At 45.1% G+C, this 14834-nt stretch overlaps 2 protein-coding genes across 2 annotated transcripts in view; one reads left to right on the top strand and one right to left on the bottom strand.

Moving 5' to 3' along the window:
* Positions 1–14834, bottom strand: part of T265_00927 (hypothetical protein) — a gene marked incomplete at both ends in the record, with an annotated part of 54809 nt that overhangs the window by 20197 nt on the left and 19778 nt on the right. The window lies entirely within an intron of this gene.
* T265_00928 (hypothetical protein) lies at positions 302–4012 on the top strand (the record flags this gene model as incomplete). The annotated part of the gene is made up of 4 exons (XM_009164823.1): positions 302–384; positions 1531–1584; positions 2472–2525; positions 3718–4012. The coding sequence occupies 4 exons, from the start codon at positions 302–304 to the stop codon at positions 4010–4012; spliced, it is 486 nt and encodes a 161-aa protein (XP_009163087.1).

Genomic DNA, 14834 nt, shown 5'->3' with positions numbered 1-14834 from the left:
CATCGCCAACGATACAGCGGCTCAAACTGCTACTGATCATACCGGAGTTTGGAGAATAACCAGCCTACAACAACATACGATCGTCAGAAAATCGATGTAGCTTGAATGATAACCACAAACCTAGCAGGATCCTGTCCCAGAGGGAGGATATGTACACAGGACATGGATGCACAATCTAAAAAACTGAACAGCATTGACTTAACGATCAACAGACGAAGAATCCCTGATATTCGAAGGAAATTGCATATCCACAACACCCATACTGTGCATCGTTCATTCATTGTGTACGACCACCGTTGCGATGGAAGATACCTGGTGCCAGCCTGCGGCTAATAGTTCCGTCAGTCGGAGTGCACGACAAACAAATGAGTTTTCAGCAACCTTGTAAGTAGTTTCCTCTATGAAAATATACTGCAATACCTCGAATATGGTGTCAACCGAGACATGAGGCGGCCTTTGTGCAGCATATTCAGCTGAGTCTCTCGTAAAAAACAAACTGATATACAAATGAGTATAGTTGCGAGGTCAGTAATCGTGGTTCAAATAGAACATAAGGTTGACGGAAACTCGGTGGACTACGCCTACCTGATGAACCCGAAGTGGAAGGGCGCAATCAGTCAGGAACTGCTGAAGTTTTCAGCATCCCTGTGGGTATATACACTACGATTTGTCGGAAGCATAACATAGTTTGTGCCATTAAAATATCTGCAAGACAGCTGATACGAACAGCTCTTGTAGGTTGTTGGACCCAGATCAAACTTCTCACGGTACTTGGGCGCTCAAGAAAACAATATGGAGGGATGTCGAAATTTCGTGCCACCGGAAATATTTCCCTGCAAGAAACATGACTATGATGGGGAGTGCTAAAGTTTTGTCGTATCCCCCACACTACTGAGTAATTCAACGTGGCGACCTGCACTATAACCTTCAGCCTCCATCATCCAGGCTATTTCGAGCGAGTGGTGCCATCTGGTAGAACAACAGCTAAGCCCCGCTAGATCACGATGTATTCGAATAAAACAACGACAGAACAATGGCGATTATGAGGATATCCAGTTAAATGTGTTTCGTTACATTTAATCTGCATTACACCTGTGACGTGCCGTGAAGTGCCGTGCGCGTAGTTCGGACCAAATTATCAGTTAATCGGAAGCCAGTGGACTGCTGGTGTTACAGCGGTATCTATGACGTCAACCATCTGACGCCATAACTGAGTGGTGAAGGTGGGTTGCCGGCAGTGGACATTTCCGTTGCAGAGTAAATCAGGCATTCCGAAATAGTGTTGGAGGTTGGTTCCTCGAAGGAGGTCGCAAGAAAATTATGCCACGGATACTGCCTTGCCATTGGATGTGGAGGAAAGTCGTACAAGCGTTCAACGGTCCGATAACGAGTTGTTCATAAGACTAAACTACTTAATCCAACTAAAGCATAGAGTGGTCAGTGCTGCGAGAAACCCTGGGATACTATTTTGGGAAATCACATTCCTGGATCAATTTCGCACATGCGCCTCTCCCCTTTTCCGTTTCTCAGGGCACTGGCTAAAAACAAGCCTACGCCGTCCGGATCCAGGGGGTTCAAGACCAGGTAGGCAGGATGGACTGACAAACTTGTGAAGCGAGCGGTGCAGGTGAGATCGGACGAACCATGTGACCAGCGTTTGGTCTCTTGTAGGTTGTTGGACCCAGATCAAACTTCTCACGGTACTTGGGCGCTCAAGAAAACAATATGGAGGGATGTCGAAATTTCGTGCCACCGGAAATATTTCCCTGCAAGAAACATGACTATGATGGGGAGTGCTAAAGTTTTGTCGTATCCCCCACACTACTGAGTAATTCAACGTGGCGACCTGCACTATAACCTTCAGCCTCCATCATCCAGGCTATTTCGAGCGAGTGGTGCCATCTGGTAGAACAACAGCTAAGCCCCGCTAGATCACGATGTATTCGAATAAAACAACGACAGAACAATGGCGATTATGAGGATATCCAGTTAAATGTGTTTCGTTACATTTAATCTGCATCACACCTGTGACGTTTTCTAACAAAAAAGTGGCGTGCGCGTAGTTCGGACCAAATTATCAGTTAATCGGAAGCCAGTGGACTGCTGGTGTTACAGCGGTATCTATGACGTCAACCATCTGACGCCATAACTGAGTGGTGAAGGTGGGTTGCCGGCAGTGGACATTTCCGTTGCAGAATAAATCAGGCATTCCGAAATAGTGTTTCTGAGGTTGGTTCCTCGAAGGAGGTCGCAAGAAAATTATGCCACGGATACTGCCTTGCCATTGGATGTGGAGGAGAGTCGTACAAGCGTTCAACGGTCCGATAACGAGTTGTTCATAAGACTAAACTACTTAATCCAACTAAAGCATAGAGTGGTCAGTGCTGCGAGAAACCCTGGGATACTATTTTGGGAAATCACATTCCTGGATCAATTTCGCAAATGCGCCTCTCCCCTTTTCCGTTTCTCAGGGCACTGGCTGAAAACAAGCTTACGCCGTCCGGATCCAGGGGGTTCAAGACCAGGTAGGCAGGATGGACTGACAAACTTGTGAAGCGAGCGGTGCAGGTGAGATCGGACGAACCATGTGACCAGCGTTTGGTTGTGAATCAGACAAGTCATTTACCCTCCTCTCACTCTCTATGCCGATCGATAAAACCACTGTGTCCGGAGATCGGGGCAGACAGGCACAGGCATCTGCCGTCTAGACCCATACAAGCAAGATACACGACACAAGAAAGAATGCGTTGGGTTTTGACGGGAAGCAAATGAGAAAAAAGGGCCGACTGTTCGTTCCTTTTGGGACGGATAAATCTGGCCAGGAGGGCACGATGTTTGGAAAAGTGCATGCATGCCACGTAATTCAATCGATTCGAAACGTTGGTATTTTTCTTCTTGACTGAACGTGCTACTCAGATGTGCTTCAGCTGAATTCGGTCGAGTTTCGAGTCAAACGAGTGCACTTCGCGGAAAGGCAATGCTTAATGATTGGACTAGAAAAGGTCACACTTCTGATAACCACCCCAGGGACCCAGTTCACAAGTTCCGCATTTGTCTGACTGTATCATTAGCAAAATATCACGACAATCGGTTGGAAGTCTACTCTTGATTGGTGTACTGGATTGGTATCTACATTGTGTTTTAGACCAGCTGTCAGCTACATTGCGAGGGGAACCGATGGTCGTAAAGTAGCGGTTGTAATGTGGTTGAACCATTCTATTAGTCTACAGAACGTTTGTCTCGGTGCCATACTACAGCAAAGCCGGCGCACCGCTTTTGAATCAGTTTCCATCAACAGCCATGACGATACACGACTGGCCCTACGACTTTGCGCTGACGAATTAATGATCGATGGAACACAATGAACGTGTGTTGTTTGGCACTGCAAATGAAGAGTCGGTACGCGTCTGCTGAACACGGCACATGAGTGTATGCACGTGTATATGCGTCTAAGGTCACCCAAACCCACGACAATGCGAAATAACTGGTCATTGACCGAATGAAGGTCAACGATACACAGACAGCAGAGGACGTAAACATATTCGGAAAAGAGGGTTAGGGTGGTTGTTCGCCGTTAAACCGTTACTATCCAAGCCAGCCAACTAACTACACGTGATCCAGGCAGAAAGTAGTTAGTCTGAGAGGAAAACACAGAGCAACTTTCACAGGGGATGGCCCTTGAGTGGTTGTAAGAGCCCGCTCACAGCATTCATGCAGAACAGATATTGTCGACTTCTTAGGTTGTCTTTCTCACACATGCTATCGCTATTCTTCAAATAAAGTTCAGTTTTGCTGTAAACTTCCAATGCTTACTCCAGTGACGTTTGGTGGCAGTACACAATATACTTATGCGTACACTATTCCATTCGAACGAAGTTCAGTCAACCAATCGTTCGGCTGTAGCACCCTTTCGGTGCCTAGCTGCCATGCCATCCGAAGGAAGCACGAGGGCTGGGATACTGCCAGGTTGCCCAAGTCTAGACAGGGTTCGGTCATGTGCAGCAGATTCTGAACTCACCATAACTTGTGTTATACAAAGTGTCTGTGTATGTATTGCACCTGCTTTCAGTTGGAAAACCCAAATACCGTTGCCAACTACTTGAGAGAAAGGCGAGAAAATTGAGTGGATCGTTCCAGGGCAATCTTGCACTAGAAACGACCGAAGTTCCGCTCCTCCAGATAGGGTGGTCTGGCGAATCAGAACTTGGATACGTATGTAAAGCTAAAAATGGGACGAACAGACAATCTGCTTAATTCCTGAATTAAACCACGTTTGTTGCACGGCTTCCGACGTGCTGTTAGTATGCCAGTAGACGGTAACTATCAAGGAAGCCCGGAGTAAAATCGACTCCGTCTGGCAACACGGATAGTTCACTGGTCGATACATCAAAATGTACGTGCGGTCAAGACGTGGTCCGCTGAGGCACAAACCAAACACGATAAACAAATTCGTGCGTGCGCTACCTGGTCCTAACGTCAGACACTGTAATAGGTCACGTGTCCATGGCACGTGATCGGACAAAAGAAGCGTTTGGGGGGAAATGCAAAACAGTGCTGAGAACAATAGGATATGTGGTATTACGTAAACAGTGACCGCAGCAAAAGATGTACTGAATATGCGCTCAACCTTATGTTGGACTGAAGTCGGTGCAATTTCAGAGTAATGTAAATGTTAGTATGAGTGCTAACCACTATGAAAATAACGAGAAATCTATTCCAAACTCAGTCGAATCCCGTTGTTGGGTGGTGATTTTCGAGCATCAACCACGACAAGTCACCAAAGTAGAAGAAAAATTCATGACCAAATATGAACAGCACAAAAATGGGGAAATAAGTGAGTTTCAGTAGCTAGACTATGCACCGGACGGTTGGACATAAAAAAGTTAAACGTCCACGGTTGAAAGAGCAAGTGTTAGTTCTGAGAAACGAAGGCAAAGAAGATAAGGATAGCCGCACACAAAGAGGAAGAGAAATCCAAATGCTTGGTGACTGGAACGGAAGAGGACCAATCCTCAGAACCACCTCTCACAATCATGAGGATAAGAGAGGTGACGGTGTGGTTGCAGGGGACGCTGAAATTGGATGATCACGCGGAGGTGAGAGTTGTACCCCTGTCCAAAATATGCTATTAGTGCTGCTTGGGATCCATCTGTAATCTACAACGAAGCGACTACCGAACCAGAGTATGATTCTACTAGAAAAGAATCGAATACGATGTTCTCTAACGCATAGCCGCACAATAACTGATGCACCTCGAAGCCGATGAAGCTTAAAAAAGATTTAAACAGTCCAGAAGAGATCCAAGTCACTAAACTACTCAACAACAGCTCGCATGAGAATCATTAAGGTGAATCGGAAAGATGATAAAACGGTGACAAGATTATCGCAACCCCCAAACGAACCTCCCAGAAAACAATTCGCCAGGACCAAACAGGATAGATTTCTGGATACCGACAAAAATCATAGCACGCTTTGTTATCGGCTAGAGTTTACCAGCCGACAGCCATAAAAAACGGCTGATCTCATCAACACTGATACAGCACTATCCTCACAACAACCGCGGATCTTTTTGGCGTGACGGACAGTTTACTCAAGTGGCAATTTGGAGCACAATGGTTTCAGTACGGTCTCAAGATAGCGAAGCTACGAACAAGACTTATTAAAGTAAAGTATTTACCAAGCTCCTAACAGTGAACTCCAGTTGCCGAAAAAACCGCTAAGGATGGAACACCTTCACCAAGGAAATAATTGTGGAAACAAAGGAGGAAGCAGACTTCCTGTAACACAAAGACTCATTTTCTGGTCTCCCAGATGGCTAATTCACCTCCCAAGAGTACATAATCAAGTCTTCACGGGAACTCAGCTTAAGTATTCGAATTCAATTCAGTCTATCACTCAGCCCTCTGTTATAGATGAAAAATAAGCATCACACGAAATGAAGCAAAGTGAGTCAGAAAAGCAAAAGGAGTCCAAGACAGCATGTTTGGAAATCACTCTAAAAGCAAAAACCAAATACAACAGCACCGAAGGACGCTACTATTAGGGCGAGATATAATTACCCGAACGATTGATAAAGCCTGGTTTGGTGCCCCAGTGAGTATGAGGTACGCCTATCATGAGAATTAGCTGAGTGATCTATTGCAAATGGACTCAAAGTAAAGTGAAGGTGGACCCAACAACCCAAAGTTCCAATTGAGTGCCGGCTACTTGCTAACCGCTTTGATAAAAGTAAGGACGTAGTAGAGAAGACACCCATTGATTTCCACCTAATTACCTGCGCGCTCGTATCTGCACTGATCATGTACTATGAGAAATTAGGCCAGGTCCATTAATACTGCTGGTCGGGGCAAGATGGCCCAAGTGGTTAGAGAGCGAATTTACTGACCGCAGGGTCCGTGGTTCGAACCCAACCTATGCCTCTCAACTTCCCCTGTCTAGGCTTGGGCAATCTGGCAGTATCCCAGCCCTCGTGCAACCTTCGGGTGGCATGGCAGTTAGGCACCGGAAGGGTGCTACAGCTGAACGATTATTGCTGGTCTTGGACACCCTATCCTGTACACTATTCACCAACGCAGGATGTCGCTCCTTGAAGATGCCGTCGATCGAAAGGACAATTTTAATCGAAACATACAGTGGTCATCATCATCATCACCGACAGCATGACATCAGTGTTCAACACAGATGCTTGACTGCCGTACAACCATTCATGGTTGCACGTGGGCTGGGATACTGCCAGGGCGCCCACACCTAGACAGAAGGACGATTAGGGTCCTCAACCAAAGCCTTTGGCTCAAAAGCCTAACCGCAAGGCAGCGGTGTTTGGCGGAAAATGAAAATGCATTACCATTTCTACGGAACAAGTCGCCACCTGTTCCAACCCCAACCTGGAGGGCCAGGCGACTGTGTTCGTCAGACCTCTAACCATTGACCAACCTGGTATGAGAGACTCTGTGAGTGTCGCAGGACACTCTCCACTGTATGCATACAGTGGAATGATGATCCAAGTATGCAACCGCTTTCTACACCATTGAATGCGATCACAGAAGACATGTTGACCAGAAACAACAACATAACCCACAAAAAGATATCGTTTATGCGTCTCACCAGCGGCTACCTGCTATCTCGTCCACTGCAACGGTGCCTGTATGTGACTTGTCGTACAAGAACAGCTACTTGGTACCGCAGGTGAGAGTTGCTGACATGAACGGCCAGAGGTACCAACTCTAGTGTCAAACCGTTTGTCCCCTTCTTACCTTCATCTTACCTTCATCAACCACAAAAGTGATATCCTGTCACTTAACCGGACTGCCTGTCGTTGTATGCCGGACTTGTTTACAAAGGACATTGAGTCAATCCCACTTATGGTGTCTTGCACCAACATAATGCTTTGGAGGGTAGCTAAACTCCAGTTTTCACTGTGCATGACGACGGTGCTGAGAAGTAGCACAAAAATACGGCAAATAAACCTGCTTTAGCGGCATAGTTGAAACAGTAAAGACAGTGTAATTGGCTTAACGATTCATTGTCCAGATGAGAGCTTTGAAAGAGCAAGCAAAATCAATGTGCTCTTGTATGTTTGAGCAGTTCATTCGCACCAGGAATGAGTGCACTATTTCAGGCTACCGGCAGAAATACTGATCACTCCCAAGACGTAACAGCCCCACAATGTGAATTCCTAGGTTTCGGTGTTCATATCGATTGAACTCCCGTGGTTGTAACTAAACAAATCACTCGAGCGTGACTGTGGATGGAAGTGACGTCACTAGATAATTTACAGTCACACAGTCGAGGAGAAAGATATGGAACAGACACAATCCGAATCGGTATAATGAAGGCTACTACTGAAGTGGAAAAAAGGAGACAAATAAGCTGCATCAGGGGTAAAAAATCATACGCCTGGGTAGGAACACCATTGAAAGTGATATTTCACCTTGTCATGTCGAAAAACAAACATATTAACGAACCTTGATGACAACACCCATATGGTATGATTAGTGTGAAGAGCAGACTGATGATAAATAAAGCACCAAGCGCTTTGACCGGTACTTCGTAATTCAACATTTAACCGGGACACGATGACATGTCACACCAATGTCCGGTAATCTTGGATGCGGACAGACGAAAATATCACATGTTTCGGAAACGGCAGATTTTTAGCAATGTTTACGGTTCAATATTGAGCTAACCTAAACTGAGTGTGATTGCCGCAATGAGTACGAACACGCAAAATATATTGCGCACTTTGAAGATCCAATTTGTAGATTCAATGTTTGGCAAGAACAAGCCTAAGGACTTGTTTGGAAGGGATGGCTACTGTTTCGATTCTGTAACCCCCTTCATTCCCTTGAAGTAGCTATTGCAGATCAGCCGTTAGGGAACAAGTCACAAACTTAATTCTAACTTAGAATGCCTCTGTCCGTGTTAAAGAAACCTGACAACACCTCGCTCTCATGCTCACTTCAGGAAGCATGGATGTCAGACAATTTTAAATGATTGGACCAAATTTTCAACAGTTCAGTCCGACCTATCAGTATCCATATGCAATAGGTTCGAGTTGAGTACAGACAACAGCACTGGATAGGTAAAGTGTCTTTTGGTCAGAATGGGTTAGATGTGTTGGAACTGATGATGGCTTTTTTCCCTGATTTCCAAAACGACCTGTATTTATTATATGTAATGGGGTCATGATGCTGGGAAAACACTGATCAACCTCACGGAATTCATTTGTAGGAACTCTGGTTAGCTAAACACCTGACAACGTGCTGCGCGTGAAGTTCAACCTGAGCACAACGGTCCAACACACATTGGTATGGTAATCGACTTCAGAATCACTAAACTTCGAACCCGTATGTGCACCGTTGCCCAGTAATGAATGTATATCCTGTGGTATACTACTGTCGTATTATTCTCGCACTTCAGTAGTGATTTTACATCTTGCATTTAAACTCATTATTAGTCGAATATGGCGTGATTTACTGACTGGAATCCTATCTTTGTTTTGAGCTTAACTGGAGCCGTGTACACTGGTGACAACCAACCAGCAGCACAAAATAGATTGGAGTGTTTTGTCTTGTTTCTTAATTATTATCCACAAACAAGGTGCGCAAATGTGGTGGCTTTTTCACGGTAAAAAGTGCCTAACGTTGTTGTCCGGTAAGATACGGTCACCTTGTCCATAGATCTAATGGCTGGTTTGCTATCCAAATCCCATGCGTCAAGTTGCCCGTCTTTTGTTCCGACAGCTAGGAAACAACTATGTGAACTAAAACAACTGTCCGCAAGCACAACTTCAGAGTGTGATTGTATTATAATTTAAAGGTATCTCCTGATTCTCCGGTACGTCTTACGCTTCAATATGTTACGTTTTTGAACAACGCAAAGTAACCTAGTACCGAGTCGACGAGGTAAATTCTCAAATCATTTCAAACACAATATATCACTACGGTCTAGGAATACGGTTGAAAAGTTCACTTTTTCAGTTGCGCGATGACATCGCGGTAAAGCGATCCTATGAATAGATAATATGCACGTGGACGATGAAAGCCAAGGCGAAAAACATGGCGATTCCTAGACAAACTATGGCTACGTGAAAGATTAGCGAAGGTAGCCTTCCCGGAATTCACCATCTAACTGGCTGGGGAGACAAAGGAAACTAAATAAAGCCCTTGTAATATAACGACCTCGCGGAATTTCCTTTGGAAAAATCCTACCAAAGTTAGGTGATTTTGGACGACAAAAACGGGAGAATCTAAATACTTAGTGTGCGCTTACATTCCCAGTTGAGCATTGGTACAAAGCCACCTACGGTTTTCAAAGCATTACGCTCTTAAGTGACTGATATTTTTGGGCCATCTTCCAACTCCGGTTCTCTTTGCTCACAAAAAGCATACGCGAATAGATCTCAAAAAGTACGTGAATCGACGTTAGCAGCACATGATCCCTTCCACTGTACGTAAACAAGGATTCGACTAGCACTACATTTAATTTCGCAAAAACTCAGAGAATACATGGTATTTGTGTCGCTCGGTAACCATTCAAGAAGTATGGGGCTACATGGAATCGGTGAAGTGATTCATAGCTCCATTGATTTTTTATTTCTCGAGCGCAGATTTAACCAACGCTGGTTGGTGGATAGAAACGAAATTACCCCAACAGTGGCCTCTGGATGGAGGGACTATAGCAGGGAAGCACTCTGTGCTAGAATGAAATGTCTAGGTCAACTGTCCCTTTGGTACGTAGTTCTAGATGAGAAAGGAACACGTGGTCTGGGCATCGCCAGTACAGTAACATCCAATGTCATTGGTCTGACAATCGATTACGTCTTAATAACTGTGCTCTCTTCAGATTGGACGTAATTTCATCTAACTACCAATCTGTAAAACCTACAGAACTGGCCTTGAGTGAGATGTGTTCCAGAAAGCATTCCATTGTAGGTGGGTCACAGGTTTTCTTTAAAAAAGAACATTCACGTAGTTCTACCTATTTACGACGGTTCATCGATCATTTGGTCATTTAGAACAACAAACTCCATAACAAATGCGGGTTTGTCCTAGAACGGTGAAGTCTGTATCGGAGATATTAGAGAAAATACATTGATCGCGTACGTTATGTTCGAACTGGACCACACTTATCGACGAAAAGGTATCTACGGAAAAGTGAAACGAAGAACGCCACCTCAATTGTGTATGCGACACCAAGGAGGGTGGGACGAATATCAAGTTGTCTGTTGTGTTAGGATATTATGACCGTCACATGACACAGGTTCAGTTACGTCAAACAGTTCATAAATGCACGTGATCAGATTTCTGTCATGAAAACACGGTCTGACACGACACCTCACCCGATATAGGGGAATATTACACTGGTTAGAGCACAGCAACTCCACTGGTGTAGCTTTGTAAGACAACTCCAAGAAGCGAAATAATTACTGGGGTCACATCGTTTCTTGCACTGGAGGATAACCGTAATTTCGCAGTCTAATCCTCACGGTGCTTGCTCGCAAGTGAATGAATAATGTATACAGCACGGCGTGAATGGATAAACACTGGTTTAGTGTGTTTGTAATGGTCACGTGCTATGTGCTGTCCCGTGATCTATACTTGAAAAAAGTCTCCTGTCTATGGGAGCGTTAAAAAGCCGGAGAATAGGAACAAAATCCCTTGGGATAGAGTGTTCGTTTTCAAGGGTGAAGGAGGTGATCCAAGTGATCCACAAAACTTAGTCTAGAAAGCACAATTAACTGTTGCGAATAAATTGTGAAAGAAATATTTACACAGTGCAGGGGGATTGCGTAATAGAATATCATTTTTTCTTAGATAAGGTGAGATAAGGTCAAGGGAGGAATATCCCGAATGTCCGCTCAGTAAAAGAGCACAAGCGGGTCTCCGAGTGAGGCCAAACGCCAATAATTAAGCCTCGAAAACGAGGCCCCTGGGACCGAAAAATACCTTCTAAAACTACGTTGTGTTACAGCGGGAGGGGCTTCTGAGTGGGGCTAACTGTGTGGTAGATCAGTTGATCTCATTGGTTTTTGATACGGTAAAATATACACGCTGCCATGCCTTCTACCAAGTGCCACAACTACCTTAGGGCAATAGTGATATACTCTGTGTGGTACCCTACCCCCTACAACACCACTCATCCGTAGCGTCTAGGTGACATAGCACACGGCTAAGTGACGGAAGAACCACACAAGACGGAATTTATATGAAGATAAAACTAGGGCGATCAACCTCGCCAGATTAAGCAAGAAAAACTGAACTGGTCGTCGAAACGCACGAAGCGCTGAAACAGATCCTGTGCATATGTTCGTCAAAGTCCTCTAATCACTAAGTAAAATGGGGGCTCCAACCCAGTCAATCAAATATAAAGTGGTTTTTTGAGCGCACTATCTAAATTGCTGTTATCCTTCAGAAGCAGTCTTCCAACCCCAATGAGAAAAGCAACAGTAACGAAAACACTCTGATATGATCACGTAAATCGGCCATTTCTAGGACCGCAACTAGGAACGATGAGACCGTTTTGAAGCACCAAACGCAGGTCTACATATGATAACAAGTGAGGAATTGAACTCCGCGACGCTTCTGGAGATAGCCCAGTTTTGCGGGCTCCAGGAATACTGACCCAGCGATGGAACATCTGCTGATAGATCAAACGATGGAATTATTATGAAGGTTCAAAACAATATGCATACGCCAAATTTATCTGATTTATTCGGCACTAAGGTAACTTGTTCAGCTGTTGCACCCTTTCGGCGCCTAACTACCATGCCACCTGAAGGTTGCACGAGGGCTGGGATACTGCCAGGCTGCCCAAGCCTAGACAGGGGAAGTCGAAAGGCAGAGGGCGGGTTCGAACCACCGACCCTGCGGTCAGTAAATTCGTGCTCTAACCACTTGGGCTATCTCTCGAAAACGTGTTGTTCGTCAGTAGTGAAACGGAAGTCAGGTGAAATAAACGGCGTGTCAACTGGCTGTGGAAAAGCGCCACTCCTCAGAAAAGGAAGTTACGTTTCCCGTATGACCTACGTACACTGCAATCCGATGAGTGCCATCAACTCATTAAGTGACCCTCACAAGGCATCACTAGTAATACGTGCAACACAGCGGGTGAAATTCTGTCAAAGATGAGAGGTTTGAGTGTGGTCATCAAAATGCATATTCTATTAACGTGAGTTTTTTTCAACCAGAAGATTCGAAAGCGTTCTCCTCAGGTATTTGGCAAAGCGTTGCGTTCAGATTGCTGTTACTCAAGTGCACCCACCATGACAACTGCATTGTACCTAAAGCCACCCCACCTGCCGAAGCCTGAGGCACCTCGGGATTTTAAAACATTCAGTACTAACGCTACACATTTCACAGAAGGCTATGAGCACGCATGAATGCCGTCAGATCAAACGCATTCGTTGCACCTGGTCTCATTAGCACAGTCAGACAAGCTGGTAGGTAGGTGAACATCATTGTCGGTCGATCAATACGTACAACCGAGCCGATCATGCAAAGACCGGGTCGTGGTAAACAGGTCGCATTCAGGCTTTGGTAAATCAACCAGTGATCCTTACGCTGGTCTGGTGACCGGGGCTCGGTTAAAAATTACAAAGCAAAACGACAAAGCTACTTCACGCACCGATTAAGATAAAGCTTGATGTGTTCGTGTAAAACCAGATTTTCCAGTCATGAGAACCCAAGCACCCAACTCCAGGCAGAAGCTATGAAGGTCTAACGGAAACCCCCTGAAAGCAGCCTGAAAGTTCGATTGCCAAGTCCGTCGACTACCTTGAATACAGTGAAACAAACAGCGGCTTCAAGCAAGGCTGTGCAATAGAGAAAACAGTCACAATAGGGCAACTAGGCTATCATCTATAGCGCTGACTCAAACAGCGTCTGTCCATAGAATTTTGCAACTGCACCAATACAACCCGAAAGTGAATGGGAGCAATCAACCAGGGAAAAGAAGATTCGTCATGAAAATGGACTAGCACGGCTAAGATCGGTAGCACACACAGAAGCACATACGTACTACTCCATGATAACCTTATTTCCAATCCTATACCTGAGGATTGACTGATGTTGGTTAACTCAGCACACACCCGCGTGAGCACAACTAAACACTCAAGCAAGAACGCACATGTATACCATTAAAGTGCCGGTGTAGAGTAGGCCACATCAACTTAGGACGGCTTCGAAAATCGATATCAGAGATAGACAGTCGAGGTTACTTCCAATAACCGTGACAACAGCAGCAAGGTGAAACGCGTCGCGCGCTCAATGATCATACGGGTGACGATGCGAGCACACGTGTGTGTCCCAGTACAGGAGCACGTTTGACCACGCAAAGCCATATGGCTGATAACAGAACGAGATAGAAATGACTTCACCTGTTAAAGCGCAAAGCTGACCAACAGGTTTGGGTGCAAGGCATACGGTGGCGTGAAGCGGAAACGTGACACCATAGAGAACAACTGCTTCTGTCCTGAGTGTACGTAGACGGGGCTGCTAGCATGTGACACGATCAACCATCTAGTCATGGTTGCGAACAAGAACATGTCGTTAACTGTCTGACTGGGTAATAGAGGAGTAAGAGGCAAAAAGGAGAACGATTCGCTGACTATTATCTGCTCATTATCGTCCCTGTCGAGTGTTTGTTTGAGTTAAAGGTGTATGGTTACATCACAGCGTCCCGATTCACTAGGTAACTAGGACCAGTGCACATCAACAAACCGACTAAGGGGTCTCCTCCAATGTTTCACTATCACCTTTCGTTTTTCGTCCTTCCTATGAAAGACACCATAGTAGTTGGAAACTACGTACACCTGGTTAATAGCTAGTCAGCTGAACTGAAGTGTGTGACAGCAGATACGATCGAGCATTCTTCATTCAGTGCACTCGAATTGGACGGAAGAGCCTAGTCCCTCTTGATCAATCGATCGTTTTTCTCATTGAATAAAGGTACTGTTTCGAAGAAGGGATACTACGAAGAAGGAGGCTTCCTGGTTTCTCCTGAAGCTAATGAATGGTGTCCAACTGCAACACACCAGGACAGGGATAAGCTGTACAAGAAATGAGCTTTGGAAAATAATTTTTCGGACAAAATACCGTGTGATCTCCCCTAAATTTGCTTCCTGTTCTGCGCGGAACAGCCCCAAGTTTAAACATAGTTTATAAGTACTATTTCTAAGTAAGTTGCTTGGGTTACTCGGAGACTGGAATGACCAGTGGTTTCAAGGTCATACTGCCGATAATTTGCAACACAACCCTTAATCAATTCTCTAGGAACTATGTTCTTCGATGTTATTATGGCAAAAAGAGGCGTACTGAAGTTTATCGTGACTTGAA

This window comes from Opisthorchis viverrini (genome assembly GCF_000715545.1).
Source record: "Opisthorchis viverrini unplaced genomic scaffold opera_v5_9, whole genome shotgun sequence".
In the NCBI taxonomy this organism is placed as follows: domain Eukaryota; kingdom Metazoa; phylum Platyhelminthes; class Trematoda; order Opisthorchiida; family Opisthorchiidae; genus Opisthorchis; species Opisthorchis viverrini.
The sequence above is the reverse complement of the archived record's forward strand: the minus strand, read 5'-3'. Positions and strand labels throughout refer to the sequence as shown.